This window comes from Vanessa tameamea, chromosome 24 (genome assembly GCF_037043105.1).
Source record: "Vanessa tameamea isolate UH-Manoa-2023 chromosome 24, ilVanTame1 primary haplotype, whole genome shotgun sequence".
Classification (NCBI taxonomy): Eukaryota; Metazoa; Arthropoda; class Insecta; order Lepidoptera; family Nymphalidae; genus Vanessa; species Vanessa tameamea.
The window spans coordinates 3,461,286-3,478,559 of NC_087332.1; the positions used below are offsets into that span (position 1 = coordinate 3,461,286).

Here is a 17,274-nt window from a genome sequence, read left to right on the forward strand (position 1 = left end):
TTTAAATTGATTAGGAATCTATTTATAGACTGGGACCAAATTAATTTACGATTATTTATGTATATACGACGGCGTATCTTTGACAAAAGTGTTCTATCACTTGTACTCTAACGGAGCGTCGTTTGATTAAAAGTCTCCGTTGAATCGCAATTGCGATAGCATCTAGCAATTGCTGCTAGTTATCTTGCCAGTTCTTCGCACGTTTTTGATTTGTATAGTAACTATTTTATAATTTATTTAAGCCTAACGATGTTAGTTGACTAATAATGCCATAATAAATCTTTATCCTATGACTTAGTGACATAGTATAGCTTTATTACACTAACCCGCATTGGATCAGCGTGGTGGAATATGCTCCAAACCTTCTCAAAGGGAGAGGAGGCCTTTAGCCCAGCAGTGGGAAATTTACAGGATGCTAATGCTAAAAAAAATAGCTTTATATATATATATATTTAATAAAAATTAATAAATGAATTACAATGTTTATTACAAAAAAAAAATTTACAAATAATAATAAAAGTAACGTTGCTTAAATTTAAACTTTATAACTAAAATAACGTCAATCACTATAAATACGGCACACTTAGCACCTTTCAATGATTCTGAATCGTGCGGTGCATCAGTTTTATTTTCACTCAGAAGAAAATTAACAGTTAAAATAGCGTCATTTTTTTCGATTTCACATTCATTTTCATAATAATTACTTTGCTAAATATATCATTGTTTATGTAGATTTAATGTAGGTACCACTAGCTATACGGTCTGTAACCGCACGGGGAAACAGTAACGTATAAATGTTAAAGTGTTTTATTAAAATATTGTTTGTTTGTTTTATTAAAGTGCCGTTGTTGGTTGTTGAAACATAAAGATTTTACTATGAACTTTGAAAAGTCGAAAAAAAAAAACTGATGAAAATTTAAAAAAAGAATGTGCACGTCGGCTGTCTATTGGGTCAAACTATAACTAAGAAATAAAAAAGTTACCCACATACGAAACTGATGATTTATAATATATAGAGATTGATTAGTGATATCTTATTTTGTATCGAGGCGTAAAACATCCAGCATCATTTGATTAGTTATAATTAATAGAAAAATCTGTGCTGATTGAATTAAAAATAATCACATAAGTACGCTTATAATGAGCTCTTCCAGAGACTATACGTAGGTAGGTTGGATGCAACGCTTCGTATCGCCTTAAAAGCACGTTTGAATGATCATTAAACAGTTCTAAGCTACAGTAACACAAGTTTGATAAATAAATATTATACTTCAAGATAATTCACTAATGAGAAATCTGACGATTTTAATATTATTTATTCGATTGGTTGTATCAAGGAGGAGCGAGAATTGTTACATTTTAATTCCTAAAAAACAGAGTTCTTTGAGTGGAATATTAGTTGATATGAATATAATTTTAAATCGATTTTAATGAATAATTTTTAAACAGGTAGATTATATTTGCCATGGACATAACTAAACAAAACCATTACTGAAGATATAACATAAGAATTGTTTCTGTTACCAGTACTACGTCATCTCTGTCATGTAAGCAGCAGGTTTAGTTTAAAATTAAAATAAACTCAACTCACAATGTTCTCTGTCTCTAAATCTTCAAAACATCAACAAATTAATTAAAAAAATATATAGGTTACTGTCGTCAAAAATGTTGCCAGAATATTAACACTTTAAAATGTATGTAAAATATAATACCTTTAATAATAAATAATATACATTTTTTATTGTATACAATACAGAAGTCAAGTCAGAATATCTTTATTCAAAAGTCAAATATCTTTATTCAATATAGAAGTGTTTACACTTGCTTATTGATAGTCAAAAATCTACCACCGGTTCGGAATTTAACACCTCGGACCTGAGAAGAACCGGCGAAAGAAACTCAGCGGGATATTTTATTTTTCTATTTTTTTTTTTATTTATTTTTTTTTTTATCGTTCGTATTGTTCGTTTAATTCTTAACAACGACATTTACGTACAAATTATAATTATATGCTTGGTGGTAGGGCATTTTGTAGCCCGCCTGGGTAGGTACCATGCACTCATCATATCTTCTACCGTCCAACAGCAATACTAAGCATCTTTGTGTTTCATTTCAAGGTTTGAATGAGCATGTAACTACAGGCACGAGGTTTATATACATAGATACAAAGGTTAGTGGCACATTGGTAATATGAGAAGCTAATAATATTTCTTCCAGTACTAATGTCTAAGGGCAGTTGTGACCACTTAACATTAGGCAGTCCATTTACGTGTCCGTTTACCTTTATGACAGAAACAAAATATTCGCTCTGTCGTCAACATTCGTCGATAATCATTTCAATTTTGGAGGATTACATTTATAAATCCACCTGTTTCGATTTATTTTTATTGATACGTTTGACTTCGAAAAAAAAAAAAAAAAAAGTCGTTTATAAACAAGACAGAAAAGGGATTAGAACGATACGGAACTGTTTTGCCTCAGAATATTTATACACCAATCAACGTAGGAATTTCAAAATTACAGGAATATATTATTATAAAGATAGATATTTCATACCATAACAAGATAATTCATACATCAGCTAACAACCGTAACGTTTAAGTAAATGCAACGCTAGCTAGTTCCGTTCCGTAATGACCTAGTAATACTAATGGTCTCGTCAGGGGTGGCGAAACTACGGACTGCTAAACTATTTCTTACTATTTTTAGTCTGTGCGATTTATTCTGTAAGCAAACTATTAATACCTTCAAGAAAAGAGCGTACTCTTTCCTGAAAGGCCGGCAACGCACCTGCAAGCGGTGCAATGCGGTGTTGCAGATGTCCATGGGCGGTGGTAGTCACTTTCCATCAGGTGAGCCTCCTGCTCGTTTGCCACCTCTAATATAAAAAATAATAATAATAATAATACGCAATTTGTGCTATTTGGTTTGCTTATCGACACTGTTGTAAGCAATCTCAAAACTAAGCTAAATTAACAGAAAAAATCTATTGCTATCTCTTTGTTTTTTTTTTAACAAAGAAGTAACTACTGTATCAATAACTTAACCATCGATATTCATATCTAATATTCATTTAAGATTCATATCGAAGTTTAGAAAAAAAGTTATTTCTATAAATTTTACTGTATGTAAATTTCACGTTCAACCTAAGGTTTAATTATTCATAAATTAATCATAGCTGCATTCGATCCTTGGGACAAATCAACAACAATAACCCCACAAACATTTTAACAAGCGAAAACATTTATATTTTTATTTTAGTTTTTTTTTTTAATTGTATATTCTATTTCATCAGAAAACCTATCAAAAAAATTTTACGTATTCAAGTAAACTATTTTAACATCTCTTAATATTGATAATCAACCATTATTGATTTTTTTTATTTTTACTTGAATGTGAAATTGATATTAATAATAAACTAAATGTGTTGTTAATATATTTTAAAACATTTTTATAGTGATTTATTAAGGTATTTAAGAAGTGTTGTAATCCACAATAATAACGATTGTTTAATCCCACATATTTTAATTAAATTAATAGTGCATATCATAGGTATAATGATTTCTGCAGCAAAATAACAAACACAAAAATTGCATTATGCACTTTCAACTTCAATCCATCAATATTGATCGGAAAACTTTACACCACCAGCATTTTTACTATTCTAGACTGAATTTGTATTTTGAACATTATAAAATGCGACCCACACATAAAAAATTTGGTGACCCATGACCTATATTGTAGGTTGAATTAATTATGTGTTGAGAATTAATTTTTTTATCGTGTGATTTGGCTTAGTTAAGAACCGCCATTGATTTCACTTAAAAATAAAAGTTGATAATTATTTCAATCTCGTACAGCTTATTAGTAAAAGATGAACTTGCAAAATATCCGTGGAAATTAGTCTGCTCTGCTAATAGAAATTTGTATTGCAGCTAATTTAAATCAGACATGGAATAGAACATAGATTCATTTTTTAAAAATGTTCTGTTTATGATGTCATTTAGAGCAGACGTGTTCCAAAGTAGAAACCAAACGCAGTATTGGATTCCTTCAAGCTAAGTCCAATGACCTAAGGAAACTGTATGTGTGGCAGCAGTGGACTACGATATGGTGAATGATGAAGATCAACAATAACAAGTTCATTTAAAATACAAATATTAAACCGAGTCCACGAGTCCGGAACGGTTTCAAACAAATAAATACCATTTACAAGGCATGACGTGAACTTGTCCGAAATATGAATGTTTATTAAGGCGACGATGTTGAGGTCAGAACATTGATTAAAAATATAATTGAAAGGTTAATATAGATTTGAAAGCAGCGTCAATCATATACTAACTGAGAGGAAATCGTTTATCGTCTTTTGAAGATGTTATGAGAAGGAATGTCTGACATGTGACTAAATGAGTTAAATATAAGCATTGATGGATGGTAAAGGAGATATAGAGAAAAGGCGAGTAAATTCTGTGAAAAATAATATGGATAAAAAAGTTTGAGTGAGGAAGAAAGAGAAGAGGATACTTCACTGTCCCCAAGTTCCCTGGCAAAAGATAGGGGAAATGAATCCTGAGAAACTATTGCTTATTCATTAGTAGCAATGGCATTCTCTGTTTTTATTTTAAATAATATCAATAATAAAAACCGACAATATCAAGAAATATGAATGAATGACGCACGCCATACATATTTACAATACGCGAGTTTCTATACGGATGTCTATAATAAAGTTGGGTAATTAATTTGAAAGTGCCATAAGAATCTCATGTAAACGAAAACCTGTTATGAGTATTTTATGACCAAATACAGCTAGGAAAAGATCTGTTTTTTCTATTAGACCTTATGTCTATTGTAATAAAGATCACACATTTTTCGTTGACCAGCGTACGTATTTGCATGAATGAATGATAACGACAACTTCCTGTACCAAATTTTCGATTTGTTTAGTGAAAGGAGTGAGATTAAAATTATTATAGATATTTGAATTTCGATAAATGATGGATTGGTTTTTGTATGTATTGTATGTTTCATATGATAACAAACTGGTCTTGATAATGATTGTGTTGATATAACTTTTATAGTTTGAACGTTTATTTACCACAATTCGTATTCGTTTTGAACTCCGGCAAATGTTTTTTTTTTGTTTCTATGCTATAAATCCATCTGTTCCTTCAATTTTACCCGCGTTAAATATTAACGCTCATCATCCGTGTATGATGTTATATGTATATCGAAGGCAAAAAATATATATGCTTTCCTGATTGATCCTCTGATAAGCGCATTTGAACAAACTAATTAATATAGTCATTAACCTTAATAATATTAATATATGCTAATTGCCAATATTAAAGTTATAAACATTTAAATTCACATTTTATATGTAAGTTGATTTAGATAATTTCTTGGCGTATACCATAAAAAAAATGTTCATGAATGAATGAAAATTATTTGTAGCCTTTTTGGAAACCGTCTAATTGCTTATTTTAAGGATACAATCCACGATTGATGAAATATATGCAAAGAGAGTAACTTAACGTATAGGAAATATCAGTTTTTAAATATTTAGTAATTCACATTAGCAGAACATAAACGTTTCCAAATGGCATGTTACAAATAAAATCAATCGAACGGAAAACTTTGAAGAACATGATACGGAAACGTTGCATATTTCTAAACGTCCACACGCTATTTCCTTTCTTTTGATAACGATGTATTTCTTTTATTTCCTTAAATTTTTATCAATATCGTTTCTTAAAGTATCGGAAATGCTTGCTTGTATATTTAACTTCATATCGCGAAACTTTCGCTTATTTAACGATCTCCCCTTCGAAATTTAACAAATTAGATGATTGAGAAAACTCATCAATGTCACGTTAGGACGAAACATCTACAACATTACAAACTGTTATAACTGTTTATATTTACAGTGAATCCGATTAAATGTTTCTCTTGAAATTCTTTTAAAAAGAAAGCGTTGACGTAAGTCAAACTATTTGAAGAAACAGAAAATATTAAATAACATTCATCACGTAATTTAGCGTCACATATAAGTATTTGTGTCACTTGAACCGCCCACGGCATCCTTTACCTAAAAAACTTAAAGAAATTTCTCTTCACATGAGCTCCTGTGTCCGGTTTACATCCGCCGCTTTTCCTTTAAAGTAAACATCGCATTCAATAACTAAAAATTTCATTCACAACAAAATAAACCTTAATTCACGGCGATAAGAGCGTCGTGTTGAAAAATGTTGTGTTCCAATCATCAACGTGTACCATATATTACAGATGTAAGCGATATTGAATCTTATTCTTATAAAGAAACAGCTGATAATAAAATCACGTACAAAGAAACGGCATCACGCAGTAAAAATGAAGAAGAACATGTTCCACAATGTTAAAACAGCAGTCTCGCGATACCAATGGTAAACAATTGTAAGCATAATGCAGTTGACTTAAGACCTGTTGTTTATGAGAATGCTGTTGAAGAGCTGCGGAATGAATTATGTAAAGGTATGTTAAATGAGGAGGGGGAGGTTACATAAAACAGAAGAGATGCGGAAAGCCTCAGCCCTCAAGCGACAACGGCGAAAGTAGAATGACTAATGTTCACATAAGGTCAAGTAATATAAACGCGGACCGAAAAAGAATGCGATTTTTGAAATCGACTCTTGTCGTGGAAAGTTGATTATATAATGAGAAATTCGATCCGATCAATCATTTAAAAATCTGATTCATATTTAATTCATTAGTAATATAAATGTACGAATTCTTAATCGATAAATATTTTATGTAAAATATGGAAATTCAACTATTATTTAAAATTGTAAATTTTTTTGGTTAATTTTAGTAACTATCAAATATTTTTATCGTATTAAAGTATATTAAGAAATATTTTATTTTCATTGAACATAATTTTATAGCGAATGCTGCAGACCTGCAGATAAATTTTAATGGAACTTTCTTCGTATGTAATAATATATTAATAATATTAATAATAATTTACGCATCAATTAATTCGGTATCAATTAGATTCGGTAATCCTAAAAAATATTGTGAATATAATATAACAAAGCTACAAATCAATTTTCGCAGTGAATTTCGAGATAGTTCTCACAGAGCTCCATAACGTTGACTATTTCACAAAAATCATAAGAAAACTAAATTGACCAAGCTGATATTAATTCAATTACAAATTATACGAAGATGCCAGAACAAGAAGAATCGCTAACTAATCAATTAAAACATTAAGAAATAAGTATTAATAGTTCTTAAGAGATAAATCAAAGGCACACTCAATAACAAACGAGAAACTATTACGTAACCTACAACAAAACTTTTACTAAAGGCAAACCGGACGTATGAGTAAAAATAATGGTTTTGTCGACTTTCACTTCTCCACATCATTGAGAAACAAAGGCATTAAACTACGATAAATAGGACTTTGAACTGTATGACGTTGAATATAAAGATGAAATTTATCTACCTTAAGATCAAAATTTAGACAGGTTCAATTAACAACGCAGGTTGTTAAACAATGGCCAGGTCAAAAGCCCTTCGCGTCGTGTCTAATAAATATATTTTATGATCATGTAGACATTTTTTCTAAAGTAATGGGATAGATATTAGAAATAGGAAACTTTAAATATATAATATATAGGCGATATAATATTATATAGTATGTGTTAAATAGTAATTATATAAAAATCTAAAATACACTGACTATTAAATGCAATGAGACTTGATTATTGAAGGCGAATTTTGTTTCGTATTAAAAAGGTAACGTAAGAAATATAAAATAAATGTTCACAATTTATCAAAACAAAGTCAAATGAATTTCCCTCCGTAAGCTATACAGATAAATACTATGTTTTTTTAGATACAAATACCTATTTAATTATGGTACACTGTGTTGAAAATTATAGATTTATACCTTAAATCAATATTGTTATTTAAAATGATTTAATTATTAAAATGCTTCATGCATTTGTGTATTGTGCTTTACGAAAGGTTCAGAGGTCATTTTATTTAAAAACACCCATACAAATTTGCATAGAATGAACTAAATAGTTACTATACGTAACTGCTTTTCTTGTGAATGATTTGTTTATTATGAATTTAGCATATCTCATATGAAATTCTGACAGACATGTATCCAAAAAATCACATTTGATCGGCGTAGTTAAATCAGCTTCAAAATCTTTGCCTGAAGTGAAACATTTCATGAACTGCGAACTATACACGTGAGGTTAACAGTTATTTTGATTATTTATAAATTATTTAGTACAAGTATTTAAATGTATCAATAGCACTTAAAAAGAGATGTGCCTGTTTCCTTAAACAGGTCCTGTTAATTTAAATTGTATTTTATATAGATTTAAATGGTCGTATCTACGATATCTTCAATTTAAGAAATCATTTTATTTTCTTATTTAAACTCCGGATGAAGTTTGATTATTCCAAAGTATAGATTACATAAGCAGATGTAATACCTAACATGTAAATCGTATCTCACGAATCTTGCAAATTATCTGCAACGAATTTTCACCTTATTGTTGGCCCAGACGTGGGAACACCCCGTGACGGGCCTCGAAAACAATGGCAAAGTTCACTCGTACATAACAAGAAAAGTCTATAAAACGGAGTAAGTTTTGTTACAATAAAGTATACGTAATATTTGAATCAGAGTAAACAGTGGTGCCTGTAAAAACTGATGATCGCTTTTTGGCGAAGATTTCGACCATTTTTAAAATGGCTGAAAAATTAGCAGCCAAATTTGTTATTCTTATTATTCTATCGGTGACTGTGGAAATTATGCCGATACAATTACAGGAAGGCGAAGAATTGAAGGAAAATAATGTTGAAGGATCACAGTTGAATCAGTGCTTGAGTGGTTCTGGACGTTCCGAAATAGGCGTATGCTTTGGAAAGGAATTGTTAAATAAATTGAACGATTACGACGAAACAGAAACTTTTAGTTTGGCAACTGGTGTGTCTTTTGTTCGAGATGACAAGACTCCTAGGAATTTTGGCAATTTCCTTGACAAAGATCCTATGGACTTCCGGTAGAACAATTATTTAATTACTTTTCATTTTGGAGGATTAAAATAATATATACTAATTTATATTGTTTCTTCTATATTTTTTTTTCCAAATTTGAAATATTTTAATTTCAGGTCTATAATGGAAGATGCTAGTAACTTAATCTCAAAACGTTCGTTACATTGGGATCTTGGAACATTTTATCCAGGATTAGTTATGAGAATAGGTCCTACTCTTGCCAATGGTATTTTAGAATTTGTTATTGATCCAAGAATAAAAGACAGAACATATCATCAACAAGGAGAAGTAACGACTGGTAAGAAAATGCATTAAAAACCCGACGATTTACTTTTGCAAAGAATTTTTAAGTAAAGTAAATTTTAATATTAAAATAATAATAATTTGTTAAAGAATATTATAAACCTTACGAATTCTTAAATTAATAACATACCTTGGGAATGATGCGATTAAAAAAGATATACTTAATAAAAATTGCCCTGAACTTTTTTCCGAACCGATGATAGATTTATTAACAATCAATAAGTGCATGTAATAATACTTCTATCTTGAATAAAGATTATTGATTTTATGAAATTTTTCAACAACGCCATCTCTCGATTAATTTCAAAACTTCTAGCGCTGACCCGATCCAAGGCCATCGCAACATTGAACTTGACATTGCACGCCATCTATTGATAAACGTTAGAACTATTAAGCTTATGTTATATTATGTTTATAGGATAACGACATGAAAAAAATAATATTTTTTTGGTTTATATCTTATTGTTTCAGGTCGCTTATTGGCTAGAAACTTACTAGTACCATTTCTATTGGGGCTTAAGTTTCATATTACTACACTTCTTCCGCTACTACTTGGTCTCCTATTGCTGGCAAGCAAAAAAGCCTTCCTTCTTGCGAAATTAGCCCTATTAGCTGTTACGTTGTTTAGTGGAGGATCAGCATGGGGTGGTGGATCTTCTTATTTCAACAGCTTTGGCAGCCCTAGTCTATCTTCATACACTTCACATGAAAATCTTGGTCAATACCAAGGTCACCACAGTTCTGGAGGTATATAAAAAAAATATTATTATAATTTACTAAGAAAATTAAATGTCACATAAAATATTAAGAGAAGCAATAAGAGGAAGTAGCCCTTCACATTTATTTACAAACATAGACACGATATTTAAATCTAGTAGAACAATATCCTGAAAATTTCATTTAAATAAGACACTATAATTTTAATATACAGCATATATTAACATCATCACCACAATGACCAGAAAATTTTGAAGATTTCGATTACTTACTTTTCCAAACACAGGTCCCTTAACTTCATGCAGTTGTAGAATAACAAAGCCATCCCCTTATTATTATGGAAATGCTTGAGATATTTTTCGTAATATTAAAGTTTGTAAGTATCCACGAAAATTAATCATTTATTGCCAAACTGATAATAGGTTCAACTAATAGTGGCTTTGCTAAAACCCATCCACAGTACATCAAATATTGCGAATTAGATTTAAGTCACATTTCCAGGATACTATCGCGACAACAGACATCTTCACCATGGCGATTACTTTAATAAAGAAAAAGCAGCTGAACAATCCACTGCTTCCCCTATCACGCCAGATGAACTAAGAGACAGATTGGAAAGACTATTCATAACCAAGAAAGACGTAGGCGATCATAGAGAAGATACGAAAATAAGAAATGCAAGGAACTTCGCTTGGATACCTATCAATGTTTAATTAGTTAATAAACATATAAATTATTCGTGATCTATAAATAGCTAATTGGAAATGATCAACAATTGGTGAATTATAAATTTTCTAGTCAATAAGTCAAATTTTATCTGAAGACGATCGAATGCTACACGAAATTTTCACAACAAGTTTCACAACAAGATTCTCAATCACCTATTTAATTTTATATTTTTTTCATCTGCTACTTCTACATTAACATCGATTTAAATTTTATCTTTAATGATTAAATATTATTCTTTATTATTCGCATCGTTTTCATTTTCACACTTATTGTTGATGAGTTCAACGATATCACCATCAATAAATAATACTTTTTCTTCTATACTTCAATGGTACATGTGTAAACCGGGCCAACTGTATTGTCTATCCGATTTTACGCTCTGAATAACTTGAAACTACTATTAACTCACTTGTTACTTACTCGGTCAGTAGTAGGATGTATTTCCTATGGAAATGAGAAAATTGTTATATTATTTTCTCTATCAAATCTACTTGTATATTATCCTAGGCCATGGTATAGATTCTATTGCTTTAATGTTGAATGTTTAGACTTCTGGAGGCCAGTTTTAAAATATTTCAAATTTACTAATATTATAATTTTTAAAGGTAAACTCCGAATAAGATATAAAAACAGTATAAGGTATGAATTATTACGGTTTGTTTGGTAATAAAATGAACCATACTAATGATAAGATCATTAGCCATTATGTCCGTACAGGCTAGCTTATAAGTCCGAAGATCCCGAGATCATGGGTTTAAACTCCAGTTAAACTTAATTACCCCGGTTAAATCCAAGCTTGGAATAAGCCACGCTAGTAAAAAGTAATGGTGATTTCCTGTGGACAAGTCCATAAGGTTATAAGAGTGAAGGAATAGATGGACTTTTATTTACGTATATCGAGCTAGTGTCCATTGAGTATGGCCACGGTGGATTAAAACATTAATTAAATGTTTTATATATCTTTATAACTGTCATCCCTTGCATTATACGTTCTGCGAAATATAGGAATGTAAATAACGAAAATATTTGACCATAAAATCTAGTCTATTATATATATATATATATATTCACATTCAGTTTATAAATTTAAAGCAAATAAACTAATAATAAATCAATAAAAAAGGGAATTAAATATCAAACATCAATGTCTCGCATAAACAAGCAATGAATATTTGTATTAAAAGAAGAATTAAGAAAGACATCAACTGTTGAGTATAATTACTAGTCACGTAATTTATGCATATCTACAATAATTTCCAATCATTCCTTTTCGTATTTTACATCAAGCATAAAATTCTAAGAATATTTTGCGTAAAATAACGAAGACACACGCCATAAAATAAATGAACCAATCTTGCCAAAGATGATTAATAAGTAGAATTCCTTGTTCTTTTTTTAAATTTATATCTTATCACAGACTAAGTTTACGTGTTCTAGTGCTTTATTATATGTATAAATTGATACTAAGAAGGTTTCCTCGTCTGAAGTTAATCTTGGATATACGATCAAGTCATATTTATCACTAAAATACATCACAATCGAAACCAAAATGTAAAATTTCAACTTTGGAATAGTCGTAAGCTTGCAAGATTAGACATTGCAATTTAAATAACACAGCTAAAAACCACGTACTTGCAAGCATTAACTAATGACAATAAACGTTAGATCTTGTTCGCACAAGACACTACAACTATAAACGTTATATCTTGTTCATAATCTCCAAGTGTTCGGTTCACAACTTCAAGTTCCTAATAATTGACCGATAAATACATAAATCCTTCCGTCTCCAATCTAATTACTCCGACGTTATTATTTATCTCCGTGTCGTCTCGTCGAGATTTATAACGTACCACCACTTCTCGAACGGCTTGACTTTCATCATTTTTTTCATTATTATTAACAACTATGTTATCTTCGCGTGCAAACGCTACATGCTCAACTTCATAGTTTGCGTGATCTAACATATTCTAAGCTTTCTCAATATTTTTCTTATAGTAACAGTATTGAATGAATTGGGCTAGCTAACTGGACGGATCTGCTCCAATTAAGACTCTATGAATATTATTAGTAGATGTGGATTTTTCTTGCGTAGTGATTTATAGGATAAAACATTTGTTTTATATGATGCGTGATATTTAACCTCATTTTTACGCATTTTACTAGTATACATATATTTAATCTTCGACGATATTATCTTGCATATAATTTTATTAAAAAAATACTAATTACGTTTTCTTAAAATCAAAGATAACATCTATGATTCAAAGAATATATAACTCAAGAAATTGAAATAGAATAATTTATTTAACTTCTATCTATCTATCTATCTAAAGTATTGTAATGTATGTTTAATTTTATATGTGTTTTTCAAAAAAGTTAATGAATATTCCTATGTAGTAAATATTTATGTTTTAACTAATCATATCTTAATATAAAATTAAGATATTATTCGTTAATTATATCAGAGCTTTATTTAAAATTATAATGTTAAATGATTAATACTTGTGCATATATTTTTGTATAAATTTACTTCGTCTATCTCGGAACGGTTCTAAGGATTTGGCTCAAATTTTGTATTTAGATAAAGTTTTCATTTTAGGTTTATTTATATAGTTCTGTTTGAGAAAAAAGCGCAATTTTTCACAAAATAAAATTACTAAATTACTATGCGTAAATGATTATCCGGGTACTTAGATTAATGCGAGTTCAATATATTTAACATAACATAAGGATGACCTGAGTCCCCTTACATTAGATAATAGAAGCATTAAGTCTACAATTTTTATTTTTTTATTCATACTAGGTACAAAAAACACTGCCTCCTCATCATATACAATTTAGTGAACTATTTATTTCACTATTGCAAATGATTCAATAAAAAAAAATCTCACGAGAAAAGCCCTTACACACAATTCATTGTACCTACTATTATTATAATAGAACCTCAATTAACAAATTAAAGTAAATAAAATTGTTTTTTTTTTTTAATGAAATATAATATTAGACTTTAATCTTCCTAAGATACAATTTCCACCAACTTTCTTTATATTAAAGATTACGTGTTAATTAATAAGTAATATTATATAAAAATTATTTTATTTAAACCTTTTAACTTAATACCATTCCGCGTTGTTCTTTACTTCAATGATTATAAAATCGAAGCCAAAATAACCTTATTTAATAAATAAATACTATATATATATACCGATAGCATTATTTTTGCAATAATATAAGCAAAATTTGTGAAACGAAAAATGTAATACTCACCTGACAAAATTCCGTAAATGTATTTTTTTACCATAGGTAGGAGTTCAAAAGTTTATGACTTTTTCCTCGATTCATCAAGGAAGGCAAAAAATTCTACAGATTTCGCATACGTATACTAAATATATTTTTTTATAATTACATTCAAGAACAATTTTCTGATTCTGTATGACTATGTAAGATATGTATTTTATCTGTGGTTTTCTATTATTAGATGTGTTTTTTAAACTAATATCATTCAAGGTGTGCTCAAATCATTTGTTAACGAATATATAAATTATTTAGACATAAAAAAGGAGAAAACATGGAATGTAAATAAGATAATTAATTTTACACGGTTTGTAATAATAATAATTATATGAAATATAAGTAATTGGATATCTAGAAATAACATAAACGTTCTCAGTAACTATGATACGCCAACCATGAACAGCTACGTAGTAAAATAGTTATCCGTCTTGAGTATCTGTATTATTAATAATATTATGTTAGTGTGCCGGAAACAACTTATGTATAATATTTCTTACAATTGTAATATGTTTATAATATTGAAATAAAAAAACGATCATACTAAAAATTTTATAATTTCACTGACCATTTAAGTTTAAATAATTTCAATTAAACGTATATTTTAAATAAAACAATGCGCCGTTTTAAATTATTTATCAAATTTTCACATCTCCTCATTCAACATTTAGAATATACCCACCATTCAATATAACATAATATTACATAATTTTTATAAATGTTCCAAAAGTATTATTATACTATAATAATAGTTACACAAAATATAATATTAATATACCATACATAATACAGTATTTTGTAATATAATATAAAATACATAATATTATTAACAAAAAGGTACTCGCGTAACCACCTTGTCATGATTTGACAATTTATATATGATGAAATATAACAATATAAAATTATATAGGACTCAATAAATATTAATAAATAAATTATTAAAACTAATAATATTCCAAACAGCAACGCACCATACCAGCGAATATAATAAATTAATTATTAAATTATATACTTAATCTATGTATCTTACAAAATTGGACATCTGTAATCTTTGAAATAGAAAATGCACAGTACCCGTCGACTAGCCTAGTTATTAATTATTCACCGTAACAATAAAATCAATAAATATCCTTACGTAACATATTTCATTAACTAGAATTATTTGGTGCAATAGTTATTAAAAAAAAATAATTAAATAATATAAATTATTCAACACACATTACACAATTATTTAACCCTTTTTACATAACTAAATTCAATTGAATGCGATTATATATTTGGGATAAGCAAGCGTCTTACGATTAACATAATTAAATAACACTTAAATAATACCTATTCAGTTTAAATAGAGTCGTATAACTTATAATAAATTAATATAAATGAATACTAGTCTCCAGCTTGCGAGTGCGAAGTCGCCAACGCGTATGTTGACATGGGAGGTTGTTTCATTTGTGAAAATGCCTTGTCGTTGCTGTATTTTGTAAAGGGAGTCGTAAGTCATCTTCTACCAGATTTTACCGCTTACTGCTTCTTTGCGTAAGCTCTGTAAGCTCTATCCTGAGCTGCAGCTTCCTCTTCGACGCTTCTTCTGTAGTGACCTCCTGGACCAGTCGTGTCGAAGTCGTTGCCGTAGTGTGAGGATGAGTAAGTGTGGCTCTGTGAAACCTGTGGATGCTTCACGATCTCGTACGTTGTTTTCTCGTGCGCTTCTCCTCCTGCTACCAGTTTCTTCAATCCGATAATGGCGGATAATAGTAAAGCAATCTTACCAATCAGCAACGCCTTACCAGCGATCAGAGCGATAGCCTGGAATGCCATGGCCAAGAAACCTCCCTTGATCGCTACCCCAGCTAATATCGGCCCTATCATTTTCTTCAATTTACTTCTAGCCTCGTTCATTGACCGGCCGACGTCCGTTCCAATATTAGTAGGTGATATTATAACACGATGCGTTTGCATCAGCTTCGACGTTGCTAGATTGAGAAGTTTGTCGACTTCCTCTGAACTTAAAGAATTCAAGTCACCTTCTGGTATGGATGAGGGAAACGCTCTACCGTGGTCCGCGATCCGCTTTAAGGAAAAGCCGTCGAATAGTGGAAGTGATTCCATTCTAGCAGCACGATCCACCAACTTAACTGCTTGGATTTTAAAACATTTCGTGATCTCCTGTGACTTCTCGCAGTCATCATACAACCGTCTGAGCAGCTTCATGCCGACTCCGAAGGTGTCAGCCGTAGCCGAAGCCAGGACGACACTAAAGCACAGGACGAGTATCCCGCGGGGAACCATTTTGTAAAATAACGGTGGCTGTCCCGTCAACGTCACACGTGTCCAGTCAATGCGCTTGCGCCTATTGAAATGTGTAGAAAACACATGAGCACTGGCATTTATCTATTTTCACCGGGAACTGCATTTATCTATAAATCTTTTAGAGCGTGCAATCGTTGCATCGTATCGTCGTGCACTGAGGCATGTATGTGCACGTGGATTTTGGCGCGTGTGTGCGTGCGGTGGCAATGTGCTGGTCAGCGGTGGTCGATCTCGTGCTGAGGATAACGTTGCCCATGTCAAGGTTAGTGAAGTTTTAGTATTTTTTAATAAAATCCGTATTTTTATTATTGTGTATAAACAAATTTCATTTTTTCCATTCGTCTCGAACCTTCTACAACGTCTGCAATTTATAAATTAACCTGTTGCATCTCATGCTTTTCTTAATCCAAATGTCAAATTTGATTTTTTAGTATTGGTGTACCATAAAAAATATTAATTAATACAATTGTTAAATACCGTTTACTTGTTTTTTTAATTGACATCATATATTTTTATATTTCAAAAATAAACTTACGAATATCAATATAAAAAAATTACATATATACAATTTTTTTTTCTAGTACATGTACTTAAAATAATATAAACAAAAACGATATTATAAAAATGTACTTGCAAAATTCTTTGTATTCTTATTTATATCTAGCTGGGCCCGCGACTTCGTGCGCGTTTGAATTTTACAAAATAGTTATTATTGTAGCCTAAGTCACTCCTTATTACATCAGCTGCCAGTGAGTCCCGTCAAATTCGGTACATCCGTTCGAGAGATAAGTCGGAACAAACAGACAGACAGAAAAAATAAAAAATAATGTTTTTGGTATATGTACCGTGTATACATACATATTCATT

The 17,274-nt window shown here is 30.2% G+C and overlaps 2 protein-coding genes across 2 annotated transcripts; one reads left to right on the top strand and one right to left on the bottom strand.

Moving 5' to 3' along the window:
* The first annotated feature begins 8,679 nt into the window (after positions 1–8,679).
* On the top strand, positions 8,680–10,794 carry Osi10a (Osiris 10a). The gene is made up of 4 exons (XM_026636696.2): positions 8,680–9,062; positions 9,174–9,355; positions 9,832–10,107; positions 10,579–10,794. Exons 1-4 carry the CDS (start codon positions 8,749–8,751, stop codon positions 10,788–10,790), a joined length of 984 nt encoding a protein of 327 aa, XP_026492481.2. The 5' UTR covers positions 8,680–8,748; the 3' UTR covers positions 10,791–10,794.
* A 3,953-nt stretch (positions 10,795–14,747) lies between these two features.
* Positions 14,748–16,565, bottom strand: LOC113398110 (uncharacterized). Its single transcript, XM_026636697.2, has one exon. It carries the CDS (start codon positions 16,384–16,386, stop codon positions 15,619–15,621), a length of 768 nt encoding a protein of 255 aa, XP_026492482.1. The 5' UTR covers positions 16,387–16,565; the 3' UTR covers positions 14,748–15,618.
* Positions 16,566–17,274: the final 709 nt, after the last annotated feature.

What these genes read in the sequence shown, in the direction of transcription:
- Osi10a (XM_026636696.2), top strand. Translation starts at nt 8,749, where the DNA reads ATGGCTGAAAAATTAGCAGCCAAATTTGTTATTCTTATTATTCTATCG. An exon ending in AAAGATCCTATGGACTTCCG is followed by an intron (nt 9,063 to 9,173) that starts GTAGAACAATTA and finishes TTTTAATTTCAG; the next exon opens with GTCTATAATGGAAGATGCTA. An exon ending in AGGTCACCACAGTTCTGGAG is followed by an intron (nt 10,108 to 10,578) that starts GTATATAAAAAA and finishes TCACATTTCCAG; the next exon opens with GATACTATCGCGACAACAGA.
- LOC113398110 (XM_026636697.2), bottom strand. Translation starts at nt 16,386, where the DNA reads ATGGTTCCCCGCGGGATACTCGTCCTGTGCTTTAGTGTCGTCCTGGCT.